Source organism: Hyla sarda, chromosome 11, assembly GCF_029499605.1.
Source record: "Hyla sarda isolate aHylSar1 chromosome 11, aHylSar1.hap1, whole genome shotgun sequence".
NCBI classification, from domain to species: domain Eukaryota; kingdom Metazoa; phylum Chordata; class Amphibia; order Anura; family Hylidae; genus Hyla; species Hyla sarda.
Genome location: NC_079199.1, coordinates 8,808,159 through 8,821,993, shown reverse-complemented (window position 1 = coordinate 8,821,993; position 13,835 = coordinate 8,808,159). Strand labels below are relative to the sequence as shown.

Here is a 13,835-nt window from a genome sequence, read left to right as displayed (position 1 = left end):
ATATTTGCATACAGTGCTGAAATGTACTAGGGGAAGATGTTGGGAATGAAAAGCAGCCATATTTTATTCAGTCTATTTTACAGCCCTTTGCTCTTTCCCAATGTCGTGGTTTGTTGGGGGTCAGGGTTCGGGATTGCCGCAGGATTTCCTTCTTTTCCATCTGGCACAAAGTCACAGCCCTGACTTCAATCCCAAGTTCTCTCTCGGCTCTCGCTGCCGCATCTCATATATTCCTGACTCCAGGAGGTTTCACAAATCAATACGTCTAAGAATGGAAAGGTCACATCGGGGAGATCGATCCTGTGAAATCAGGTGGGCTCCGGCGCCCACGTAAACCTCCACCACCCTATGTCACTCATTTATTATCTGGTTAAAAGGGAGGTTTCCATACTTGACACAAAATTAGGAGGGCAAATAAATAAAAAAAAAACCATACTGGCACCCTCCAGCCCCCTGATGATATCCCTGTACACAGTGCACAGGCCGCTGCAGCCTCAATAGTAACAACAAGAACAAGGCTGCTGCGTCCCGTGCTGAGTGTTCAGGGATGTCACCAGGTTAGGCCGTAGTGACAGCAGAGCCGCATACACCTCACCAGATAGGACCACTAATGGTTTATGATTTATTTCTTTATGTTTGCTTATATAATGCAGCATGCTATTTTTAAAGAATAACATAGAGGTTCTTGTGTGTGCCTTGTGCTTACCTGTTTTGGTTGACGTGGCAGGAATGGGTTTCCAGCCATAGTGATTTATTTTTCAGAACAGAAATGATTTCCCAACACTGGGTACATTTCCAATTATTCCCCCAGGCTTTGCAGAGAGACGGGGTGGCATCTCATCACTGCACCACCTGCAACCAGAAGCCTAAACTGCTGAGAGTCATACGTGGGTCAGAGGGGCAAAAACTCCAAAACAGCCATCTACAGCGGCTGTTCGGGCATGCTGGGAGCTGTAGTCTTGCAATATCTGTAGTCTTGCAATATTTGTGAAAAACTGTGCAATTAGTTTTCTTTCAGACTGCTGGGTACATTTCCCATTATTCCCTCTGGCTTTGCAGAGAGAGAGAGAGAGAGAGGGGGTGGAGTCTTATCACTGCACCACCTGCCGCCAAAAGCCTAAACTGCTTAGACTCATAAGTGGGGTGGGGTAAGAGGGGCAAAAAATAAATAAAACAGCCATCTACAGATGGAATTAGACCAGTTTGTCTCCAGCTATTGCAAAACTACAACTCCCAGCATGCCCGGACAGCCAACGGCTGTCCGGGCATGCTGGAAGTTGTAGTTTTGCAACAGCTGGAGGCTCACTGTTTAAAAAAAAAAAAATTATGTGCAAGTATTTAACTATTTTTGACTTCCTTTTGTATGTTTCAGCACTCCACAGAAGCCAAGTCAAAAGCTTAATGGCAAGCAATAACACAGCCAACATAGCACAAGCCAGGAAGCTGGTAGAACAACTGAAAATGGAAGCCAATATAGACAGAATAAAGGTATGGCTAAATATTGTGTTTTACAAGTCACATGTATATACTGTACTATATATTAGCACTGGGAATCTCCTAGACCCCAGCCGGAGCGCGCTGGGGATAAGTTACGGACCCTGCATGCAGAGGCTTTCCTTCTGCTTTTGATACAAGCTCCGTTGTCTTCAGCCCAACATCCTTTCTGCTGTATATCCTGCGTGAAGGACACTCTAGATGAGAATTCAGCCAACTCCATCTCCCTCCCACTATACTTTTTGACTATAACCCCTCCCACATAGCGGGAATAGAGAGAGAATTGGCTGAATTCCCGGCTAGGGTGTACACAGGAACAAGAAACGGACTTCCTGTTCCTGTGCATATTCTAGCTAGGAATTCAGCCAACTCCATCTCCCTCTCAATATACTCTTTTTACTATAACCTCTCCCACATAGCCGAAGGGAGATAAAGTTGGCTGAATTCTCGGCTAGAGTATACACAGGAACAGGAAGTGGATTTTCTGTTACTGTGTATACTCTAGCTGGGAATTCAGCCAACTCTATGTCCCTCCGGCTATGTGGTAGGGGTTATGGTAAAAAAAAGTATGACAGGATGTACATCAGACAGGATGTTAAGCTAGAGACAACAGCGAACAATTTGTATAAAAGCAGAAGAAACTCATGAAAGACCACAGAAAGGTAGTAAAATAACCAAATTTTGCCAATATATCTTCATTTATAAGACAACAATTTTAAGATTTGGTGGGCATGATTTTACATCCTACATATTTCAGCCTCTATAGACCTGACCCTATTGCCGTGTTTCATAAACAGTGCACATCCAGATGTTGCAAAACTACAAATCTCAGCATGCCCGGACAGCCAAAGGCTGGGAGTTGTAGTTTTGCAACAGCTGGAGACACACTGTCCTGTTGTCACAGTTATCGGACGTTTTTATATATTTAATTTATTTATTAATTTTGTTATTAATATTATTTTATTTATTATTTTCTAATTATTATTTTTATTTATTGATTTCTTTATATTTTTATTATTGTTATTTTTCTTGATATTATTATTATTATTGTTTTATTTATTCGTTCGTGTTTTTTTTTTTTTTTATTCATTATAATTTTTTATTGATTTATTTATTTATTATTAAACCTTTGTGTTAAAGGACATGTCTGTTCCTCCCAAGCACTGCTAAAAAATTAATACAACGAAAAAAATAAAAAAAAATCCAGATGAACTTCTTCCTTCATGGGCGGATTTAATACACAATGTGATTTCTAGAATTAAGTGACTTCTCTGTGTGTGCGAAGCTTCCACCCATGGCGCTATGAATAATGGAGCTGAATACATCAAACGGGGAGAGGGGGGAAGATGCAGATGTATTTGGATAATTTAAAACATGGAGATGCATATGGTGCCATTAGACCGGCTGAATTCTTCATAAACCATCGCTCCCCGCTGTTCTGGCGCTGACAGCTATTAATGTCATTAGGTCTCTGGTTAACTCAGGACGCGTTCACAAGACGCTTTTTACACAACATCTTAAAGGGAATGTCTCCTGTGTTTAATCATAGCATCGTTCGTTACATGGGAGACGGTGAGATTTGAAATTTCTGTTTTGTTTTGTATGTTAAAATTATGTTATTATTTTAGTTTTAATTTCCATGGGGGGGGGGGCAATAATAATGAGATGACTCTGCTCTAATAAAAATAAGATGACTCTGCCGACCCTGCCCTCTAATAATTATATGTCTCTACTGACCCCTCCCTCTAATGGTGAGATGACTCTGCTGATCCTGCCCTCTAATAATGAGATGACTCTGCTGACCCCTCCCTCTAATGGTGAGATGTCTCTGCTGATCCTGCCCTCAAATGATAATGAGATGACTCTGCTGACCCCGCCCTCTAATGATGAGATGACTCTGCTGACCCCGCCCTCTAATGATGAGATGACTCTGCTGACCCCGTCCTCTAATGATGAGATGACTCTGCTGACCCCGTCCTCTAATGATGAGATGACTCTGCTGACCCTTCCCTTTTAGTGATAATGAGAGGACTCTGCTGACCCCGCCCTCTAATGATAATGAGAGGACTCTGCTGACCCCTCCCTCTAATGATAATGACATGATTCTACTGACCCCAACCTATAATAATAGAGGTTACTTTGCTGACCCCACTCTATAATGATAATGAGATAAATTTTCTGACCCCTCCCTCTAATCATAATGAGATACATTTTCTGACCCCTCCCTCAAATGATAATGAGATTACTCTGCTGACCCCATCCTCTAATGATAATGAGATGAATCAGCTGACCCTGCCCTCTAATGATAATGAGATGACTCTGCTGACCCCCGCACCCTATAATGATAATGAAATAACTCAGCTGACCCCTCCTTCTAATGATAATGGGATGATTCCACTGACCCTGCCCTCTAATGATGATGAGATGACTCTGCTGATTCTGTCCCATTCTATACTTTGGTGGTATTCCTGTTTTTATGTAAATCGTATAATGATATTATTCACCTGGGTTTACACATTGTAAAATGAAAACAAAATGGCTGTAAAATAGGTATAAAAAGTGTCCCTTGTAATCTAAGAAGTGTCCCTTGTAATCTAAGAAGTGTCCCTTGTAATCTAAGAAGCGTCCCTTGTGTTCCATTGAAGCCTATGGAAAGCGTCCGTCACTGTGCACTATGTATAAGAAAGCGGCTGAAATTCCAATGTTGGACGCTGCTGCACTTTGTTACCATGTAGGGTCGCCAAAATTTTGGCCATGCTAATTTGCATAATTAATTAGATATGCATAATATCACAGGATACACATATGCGGGGACATTTTGTTCTATTCTGACCCCTATAACTTTTTTTTTATTTCTCCTAATACAGACCTGTATGGAGGTCATGCAGTGGTTGGGAAACACTGATATAGGTTATGGTGCAACATTCCGGGAGGGTGGGCAAAATACAGTCTGTGCCGGTAAAGTACCAGGCAGATGGTGACCCTAGTGACAAGCCTGTATGAAGTAAATACAGCAGTACAAATCAATTTCCATTCACTGACAGTAAGCAGAGACCTTGAAGATGGTGACAAATTAAGTAAACAGGAAAGTTGCAGAACATGATATTGTACAATAATTGTATAGTATTTGGTTGTATTATAGTATTAGTATAGTAGTTGGTTGTATTATGGTATTAGTATAGTAGTTGGTTATATTATGGTATTAGTATAGTAGTTGGTTGTATTATAGAATTAGTATAGTAGTTGGTTGTATTATGGTATTAGTATAGTAGTTGGTTATATTATGGTATTAGTATAGTAGTTGGTTGTATTATAATATTAGTATAGTAGTTGGTTGTATTATGGTATTAGTATAGTAGTTGGTTGTATTATAGAATTAGTATAGTAGTTGGTTGTATATAGAATTAGTATAGTAGTTGGTTGTATATAGAATTAGTATAGTAGTTGGTTGTATTATAGTATTAGTATAGTAGTTGGTTGTATTATAGTATTAGTATAGTAGTTGGTTGTATTATAGTATTAGTATAGTAGTTGGTTGTATTATAGTATTAGTATAGTAGTTGGTTGTATTATAGAATTAGTATAGTAGTTGGTTGTATATAGAATTAGTATAGTAGTTGGTTGTATATAGAATTAGTATAGTAGTTGGTTGTATTATAGTATTAGTATAGTAGTTGGTTGTATTATAGTATTAGTATAGTAGTTGGTTGTATTATAGTATTAGTATAGTAGTTGGTTGTATTATAGAATTAGCATAGTAGTTGGTTGTATTATAGTATTAGTATAGTAGTTGGTTGTATTATAGAATTAGTATTAGTATAGTAGTTGGTTGTATTATAGTATTAGTATAGTAGTTGGTTGTATTATAGAATTAGTATAGTAGTTGGTTGTATATAGAATTAGTATAGTAGTTGGTTGTATATAGAATTAGTATAGTAGTTGGTTGTATTATAGTATTAGTATAGTAGTTGGTTGTATTATAGTATTAGTATAGTAGTTGGTTGTATTATAGAATTAGTATAGTAGTTGGTTGTATATAGAATTAGTATAGTAGTTGGTTGTATATAGAATTAGTATAGTAGTTGGTTGTATTATAGTATTAGTATAGTAGTTGGTTGTATTATAGTATTAGTATAGTAGTTGGTTGTATTATAGTATTAGTATAGTAGTTGGTTGTATTATAGAATTAGTATAGTAGTTGGTTGTATATAGAATTAGTATAGTAGTTGGTTGTATTATAATATTAGTATAGTAGTTGGTTGTATTATGGTATTAGTATAGTAGTTGGTTGTATTATAGTAGTTGGTTGTATTATAGTATTAGTATAGTAGTTGGTTGTATTATAGTATTAGTATAGTAGTTGGTTGTATTATAGTATTAGTATAGTAGTTGGTTGTATTATGGTATTAGTATAGTAGTTGGTTATATTATGGTATTAGTATAGTAGTTGGTTGTATTATAGTATTAGTATAGTAGTTGGTTGTATTATGGTATTAGTATAGTAGTTGGTTGTATATAGTATTAGTATAGTAGTTGGTTGTATTATAGTATTAGTATAGTAGTTGGTTGTATTATAGTATTAGTATAGTAGTTGGTTGTATTATAATATTAGTATAGTAGTTGGTTGTATATAGTATTAGTATAGTAGTTGGTTGTATTATAGTATTAGTATAGCAGTTGGTTGTATTATAGTATTAGTATAGCAGTTGGTTGTATTATAGTATTAGTATAGTAGTTGGTTGTATTATAGTAGTTGGTTGTATTATAGTATTAGTATAGTAGTTGGTTGTATTATAGTATTAGTATAGCAGTTGGTTGTATTATAGTATTAGTATAGTAGTTGTTTGTATTATAGTATTAGTATAGTAGTTGGTTGTATTATAGTATTAGTATAGTATTTGGTTGTATTATAGTATTAGCATAGTAGTTGGTTGCATTATAGTATTAGTATAGTAGTTGGTTGTATTATAGTATTAGTATAGTAGTTGGTTGCATTATAGTATTAGTATAGTAGTTGGTTGTATTATGGTATTAGTATAGTAGTTGGTTGTATTGTAGTATTAGGATAGTAGTTGGTTGTATTATAGTATTAGTATAGTAGTTGGTTGTATTATAGTATTAGTATAGTAGTTGGTTGTATTGTAGTATTAGGATAGTAGTTGGTTGTATTATAGTATTAGTATAGTAGTTGGTTGTATTATAGTATTAGTATAGTAGTTGGTTGTATTATAGTATTAGTATAGTAGTTGGTTGTATTATAGTATTAGTATAGTAGTTGGTTGTATTATAGTATTAGTATAGTAGTTGGTTGTATTATAGTATTAGTATAGTAGTTGGTTGTATTATAGTATTAGTATAGTAGTTGGTTGTATTATAGTATTAGTATAGTAGTTGGTTGTATTATAGTATTAGTATAGTATTTGGTTGTATTATAGTATTAGCATAGTAGTTGGTTGTATTATAGTATTAGTATAGTAGTTGGTTGTATTATAGTATTAGTATAGTAGTTGGTTGTATTATAGTATTAGTATAGTAGTTGGTTGTATTGTAGTATTAGTATAGTAGTTGGTTGTATTATAGTATTAGTATAGTAGTTGGTTGTATTGTAGTATTAGTATAGTAGTTGGTTGTATTATAGTATTAGTATAGTAGTTGGTTGTATTATAGTATTAGTATAGTAGTTGGTTGTATTGTAGTATTAGGATAGTATTTGGTTGTATTATAATGGACATAATATAAAGTTCAGAACTGAGGGAAATGTCTGGATTATTTTTTAATAGGCGATCATGTGTGTAATATTGGAGCCTGGGGAGAGAGAACATGTTTTATTTAATGACATGGAGGGGGGTTCACAAAATTTTCACTTCCAGAGCAGCTTCGTGGTCTCAAGGCGCAGGCAGGGAGCGTCCACAATCTGCTGAATAATAGATAATGATGACTGATTCCAGATTAGTCCTATGTAGCTGTGCCCTGATGAGAAGGTCACACACACAAGGGTATTATCGGGATCTTTAGGGTAGTGTCCAAAATCTGGAGTAATATCTGCAATGCTGCTCAGTTTCCGCTGCTCCACTTTGCTCCTACTGTATTTTCTGCAGATTTTCTGCACAAAAAAATCAGAAAACCCACAGTAAATATACAGCACATGGGAAACCACCCCTTCAGCTGGAATCACAATTCCATTCATTGACAACAAGTAGAGATGTTGGAAACTGAAACACAAAATATATTTAAAAAGTGATCAATAGTGAATGTGAGAAACTATTCCCACCCCCGCTCTGCTGTACTGTCATCCGCTCATCTACAACATGGACGGCGCCTGTAGTTTTCTGGTAAAATAGGAGATCTGACTATTAGTAAATATTTAATAGTAAGTGTTCTCCGACCGGAGGGAGCGCCGCCGCATAAATCTAAGGGCGAGAACTTGTGCCCCTCCCCAGTCGTCTGCAGCAGCGTCTGTTCACACATAGGTTTTTTTAAGCGCAAAAAAACTCATATCTATCTATCTATCTCCTATCTATCTATATATCTCCTATCTATCTCATATCTATCTATCTCATATCTATCTCTCATATCTATCTATCTATCTATCTCATATCTATCTATCTCATATCTATCTATCTCATATCTATCTATCTCATATCTATCTATCTCATCTCTATCTATCTGCAAACGGGTGAAATTCCAGCTCTCTCCCAAGCCCGTAGCGCCTGGACTGGCGTGGGCAACACCTATAGCACAGTAATGTGAATGAAGAAAATGTCCAGCGCAGGTAGATCAGGCGAATTCTTTATAAAATCTTGCTTCAGCACATGGAAAACCTACAGGGTGACGCGTTTCGGCCCGAACGTTGAGCCTTAGACAAGACTAAGGCTCAACGTTCGGGCCGAAACGCGTCACTCTTTATGTTTTCAATGTGCTGAAGCAAGATTTTATAAAGAATTCGCCTGATCTACCTGCGCTGGACATTTTCTTCATTCACATTACTGTGCTATAGGTGTTGCCCACGCCAGTCCAGGCGCTACGGGCTTGGGAGAGAGCTGGTATTTCACCCGTTTGCAGATAGATAGAGATGAGATAGATAGATATGAGATAGATATGAGATAGATAGATAGATAGATATGAGATAGATAGATATGAGATAGATAGATATCTATCTATCTCATATCTATCTATCTATCTCAAATCTATCTATCTCATATCTATCTATCTCGTATCCATCTATCTATCTTATATCTATCACATATCTATCTATCTCACATCTATCTATCTATCTCATATCTCTCTCTCTCTATCATCTCATATCTATCTATCTATCTTGTATCCATCTATCTATCTATTTATCTTTCTATCTCATATCTATCTCATATCTATCTATCTCTCTATTTATCTCATATCTATCTATCTCATATCTATCTATCTATCTATCTCCTATCTATCACATATCTCATATCTATCTTTCTATGTATCTATCTATCTATCTATCTATCTCCTATCTTTCTATCTCCATGCACACTTTAAAGGGGTACTCCAGTGGAAAAAAAATTCAAATCAACATGTGCCAGATTTGTAAATTACTTCTATTTAAAAATCTTAATCCTTCCAGTACTTATCAGCTGCTGTATGCTCCAGAGGAAGTTGTGTAGTTCTTTCCAGTCTGACCACAGTGCTCTCTGCTGACACCTCTGTCCATGTCAGGAACTGTCCGGAGCAGGAGAGGTTTGCTATGGGGATTTGCTCCTGCTCTGGATAGTTCCTGACATGGACAGAGGTGTCAGCAGAGAGCACTGTACTGTAGTATACAGCAGCCGATAAGTGCTGGAAGGATTAAGATTTTTATATAGAAGTAATTTACAAATTTGTTTTAACTTTCTGGCACCAGTTGATTTGAAAAAAAAAAACATTTCACCTGAGTACCCCTTTAAAATGGCCTAATTCCTATTGGGAAAAGGGGTGTTGTTATAAAAAAAATTGCATAAAGAAGCCATTTTTATGCTATTTGGGTGAAAATTCAAATATTCACTGTGCCTTGTTGTTTTTGTTTTTTCCAAGGTATCTAAAGCAGCAGCAGATCTGATGGCGTACTGTGAAGCCCACGCTAAGGAGGACCCGCTATTGACCCCAGTGCCCGCTTCGGAAAACCCCTTCAGAGAGAAAAAGTTCTTCTGTGCCATCCTGTAATAAGGCCAAAGGGCCGGTCTGCGGTGCGGTCCAGGCTACCTGAACGCCGGTTTAGAATTTTTAACATCAAGGACTATTTTTATGGTCTGCAGAATCGCCAATAATAATAGTAATCTAGAAAAAAAAAAGCTGGAAAAAAAAATGCGGCGCAAGCCTAGGGAAACAGGAGGCCTGCACCAAGACTTTGTCCTATCCGGCTTGTAGAAAACATGTTAAAAAAAAACGAAAACAAAAAGCTTTGTGTCACCTCTCAGTTAACATCCCGCTTGTATAGTTTTTATTTTAAAATATTGTATCTTTAAATTTTTTTTTTTATTAACATTTTATTTAAATTTTTTTTTTTTTTTTAAATGGCTGGGGAAAAAAATTCTCTCTGCAGATGTAAAAGGATGTACAGTGTGACTTATAATTTTTTTCCTGACATTTTTAATTTAAATTGTAATTATATTTTTATTTTAGTTTTTTTTTAGCCGCAGGGGGGGGGGGGGGGGAACAAAAAAATGCAATGGTGTTTATATGTAATATTATACTAGTGTGTGTTGTTGCATTTAGAGTAGCACAAAGATGGTTTTCACAGTGGGGGACCTTGGATATATCGCAGTCAGCTTTCACAACGTGCACCGAGGCGCTAGCCAGCGTTTGCGCCAGTCGAAGAAAAAAAAAAAAAAAAAACCCCACCAAAAAACGGGGGTGTCAAAGGGGTACTCCCATGGAAAACTTTTTTTTTTAAATCAACTGGTGCCAGAAAGTTAAACAGATTTGTAAATTGCTTCTATTAAAAAAATCTTAATCCTTCCAGTACTTTTTAGGGGCTGTATACTACAGAGGAAATGCTTTACTTTTTAGATTTCTCTGATGTCACGACCACAGTGCTCTCTGCTGACCTCTGCTGTCCATTTTAGGAACTGTCCAAGGCAACATATGTTTGCTATGGGGATTTTCTCCTCCTCTGGACAGTTCCTAAAATGGACAGCAGAGGTCAGCAGAGAGCACCGTGGTCGTGACATCAGAGAAATCTAAAAAGTAAAGCATTTCCTCTGTAGTATATAGCTCTTAAAAAGTACTGGAAGGATTAAGATTTTTTTAACAGAAGTAATTTACAAATATGTTTAACTTTCTGGCACCAGTTGATTTAAAAAAAAAAAAAAAAAAAAAAGTTTCCACTGGAGTACCCTTTTAAATCTTTTTAACTTGGCTTTTTCAATTCTGCAAAGATATTCAGTGGTCTAGTGCTGTCTTTTTTATATCTAGTTTTTTTTTCAGGCGTTCTGCATGGATAGAAAAAAAAATTTGGAAAAAAATTAATAAATAAATAAATACATAAATTAATAAATAAATACATAATTAATAATACATTTTGCAACCTATGCCCCCTGGTGGAATATGCCTGGAAGGATTGTTCCATTGTGTATAAATAGGGGTGTTATTTAACCATTTTGCTGCTGGAGTACTGACAGCCTTAGCCATAATGCCTGTCCCCCCCCCCCCCCCCTCCCCATCCCCCTGAGCTGCAACATTATGGCGCCATCTAGAGGTGGTAACATAACGTATCTGCTCTACAATATTTAATATATTTTTTATTTTGTTTAAGGAAATGTAAAAATAAAAAAATTTTTAAGTAAAGTGGCTCTCCAGCTGTAACAAAACTACAACTCCCAGCATGCCCGGACAGCCGTTGGCTGTCCGGGCATGCTGGGAGTTGTAGTTTTGCAACAGCTGGAAGGTGGCAGTTTGGAGACCACTGGTCTAAATCAATATTCTCCAACCTGTGGCCCCCTCAGAGCCTCTGCAAAACTACAATTCCCAGCATGCCCCGACAGCCTTCGGTCGTGAAGCCATGCTGGGAGTTGTAGTTTTGCGACAGCCGCGGTTGGAGAACCGCTGATTTATATAAAATCTAAAATAAAACAAAAAATGAATTTCCATCTCTTAATATTTTTACATTTTCTTTACTATTTTTTTTGCATGCCTGAAAATTCGTGGAATTTGTTATTTTTCGTATAATTTAAAAAAGAAAAAAAAAAAAAGAAAAAAAAAATTATTCTGTGGTTGGAGCTCAGGGTAACTTTTCGGATTCCTCTTGTGACGGTACCTTTAGTAACCTCTCGCAGTCTATTACTGCCTAATTCACAAGATTTGCCTTGGTGCAATTTTACAGGCTGGCTCCGGGGGGCGCTCTTTCCGCTTTCTCTAATGAATTGCACTTAACACACATTGTAACTTTGCAGGGTAATGGAATGAATGCGTTCACCTTAACTTGTCTTTGATACCCACATTACGGTCACTCACACTAATGTACTTTACCCATCTGGAGAACATGGGGGGGCTTGGGGCGGCAGGACAGGATTTTCGGGTTCCCTTGTATGTAAACTGCATTGGTTTTTGCAGTCGTCAGTTATCTTGGGTTTTGTCAGGTCAGGACAACTACAACAACTCCCAGCATGCCTTTGGCTGTTTGGACATGGTGGAGGTTTTAGTTTTGCAACAGCTGGGGGCACACTGGTTAGGTAACACTTGGTAACACAAGTACAAGACCTCCATCTGGTGCAATACCATGACTCACCACTTGGTGCACTACTCGCACTCACCACTTGGTACAATGAACTTCATGAATTTGTAGCCAATACACTTCAATGGGATTCCTTTGTACCATTCACACAGCAGAATTTCCGCTGCAGGATTTCCATTGAAATGAATTGGATATAAATTCATGAAGGATTTCCTGCAGAAATTCTGCTGTGTGAACATATCCTTACTGTAATACCGCCACTTGGTGCAATACCATGAACCACCACTTGGTGCAATACCATGAACCACCACTTGGTGCAATACCATCAACCACCACTTGGTGCAATTCCATGATCCACCACTTGGTGCAATTCCACGAACCACCACTTGGTGCAATTCCACGAACCACCACTTGGTGCAATTCCACGAACCACCACTTGGTGCAATTTCACGAACCACCACTTGGTGCAATTCCACGAACCACCACTTGGTGCAATTCCACGAACCACCACTTGGTGCAATTCCACCATCCACCACTTGGTGCAATACCAAGAACCACCACTTGGTGCAATTCCACGAACCACCACTTGGTGCAATACCATGAACCACCACTTGGTGCAATTCCATAAACCACCACTTGGTGCAATTCCATAAACCACCACTTGGTGCAATACCAACAACCTTTACTTTGTGTAATACCACCACTCGGTACTATACCCCAACCTCCACTTAGTGTAATAACACCACCTGATACAATACTGTGAGCAAACACTTGGTACTATACCATAAAGCTTCACTTTGTGTAATACCGCCACTTGGTGCAATACCACCAACCACCACTTGGTGCAATACCATTACCACCACCTGGTGCAATACCATGAACCACCACTTGGTGTGCAATACCATGAACCACCACTTGGTGCAATACCATGAACCACCACTTGGTGTGCAATACCATGAACCACCACTTGGTGCAATACCCCCAACCTCTCTACTTAGTGTAATAGCGCCACCTGGTGCAATATTATAAAGCCACCTCTTTGTGTAGTACCACCCACCACCTGGTAGTGCACAGACAATGTCATATATCTCCAGGGGCTTCAATGTTCCCAGAAGGTCCTTTATGGCAGCCTGTAGTGTGGAATCATTGATGAAGCAACAGTCTGCCGTAAATGGCTCACAGCACCTCTGGCCATCCCCGACTACAACTCCCAGCATGCCCAGACATCTGTTGGCTTTATCTGGGCATGCTGGGAGTTGTGGTTTTGCCACAGTTGATGAGCCAGAGGTTGGGGATCATTGCTCTAACCCAGTGTTTCCCAAGCAGGGTGCCTCCAGCTGTTGCAAAACTACAACTTCCAGCATGCCCGGACAGCCAACGCTGCTCTAACCGTAGCTTATAGTGGCTTATAAACCCCAATAATTATATAATCAAAACGTATTCAAGTTTCTATAATATATTTTGTTTGCAAGATCTCTGCTTGCTGTAAGTTAATAGTTAATGGGGTAGTCCAGGATTAGAAAAAAGCAGCTTTTTTTTTTTGCAAAAACAGTGCCACTCCTGTCCACAGGTTGCGTGTAGTACTGCAGCTCAGCCCCTTCTTTCACTTCAATGGAGCCGAGCTGCAATACCAGACCCAACCTGTTGACAG

At 38.0% G+C, this 13,835-nt stretch overlaps 1 protein-coding gene across 5 annotated transcripts in view; it reads left to right on the top strand.

Moving 5' to 3' along the window:
- GNG2 (G protein subunit gamma 2) overlaps positions 1–10,406 on the top strand; it is a 106,522-nt gene extending 96,116 nt beyond the window's left edge. For all 5 annotated transcript variants that reach the window (XM_056545177.1, XM_056545178.1, XM_056545176.1 and 2 more), the window contains 2 exons: positions 1,373–1,488; positions 9,547–10,406. In XM_056545177.1, the coding sequence (XP_056401152.1) occupies positions 1,402–1,488; positions 9,547–9,675 (216 nt within the window). In that variant the 5' untranslated portion in view covers positions 1,373–1,401 and the 3' untranslated portion in view covers positions 9,676–10,406. The remainder of the gene's footprint in view (positions 1–1,372; positions 1,489–9,546) is intronic.
- The last annotated feature ends 3,429 nt before the right edge of the window (positions 10,407–13,835 follow it).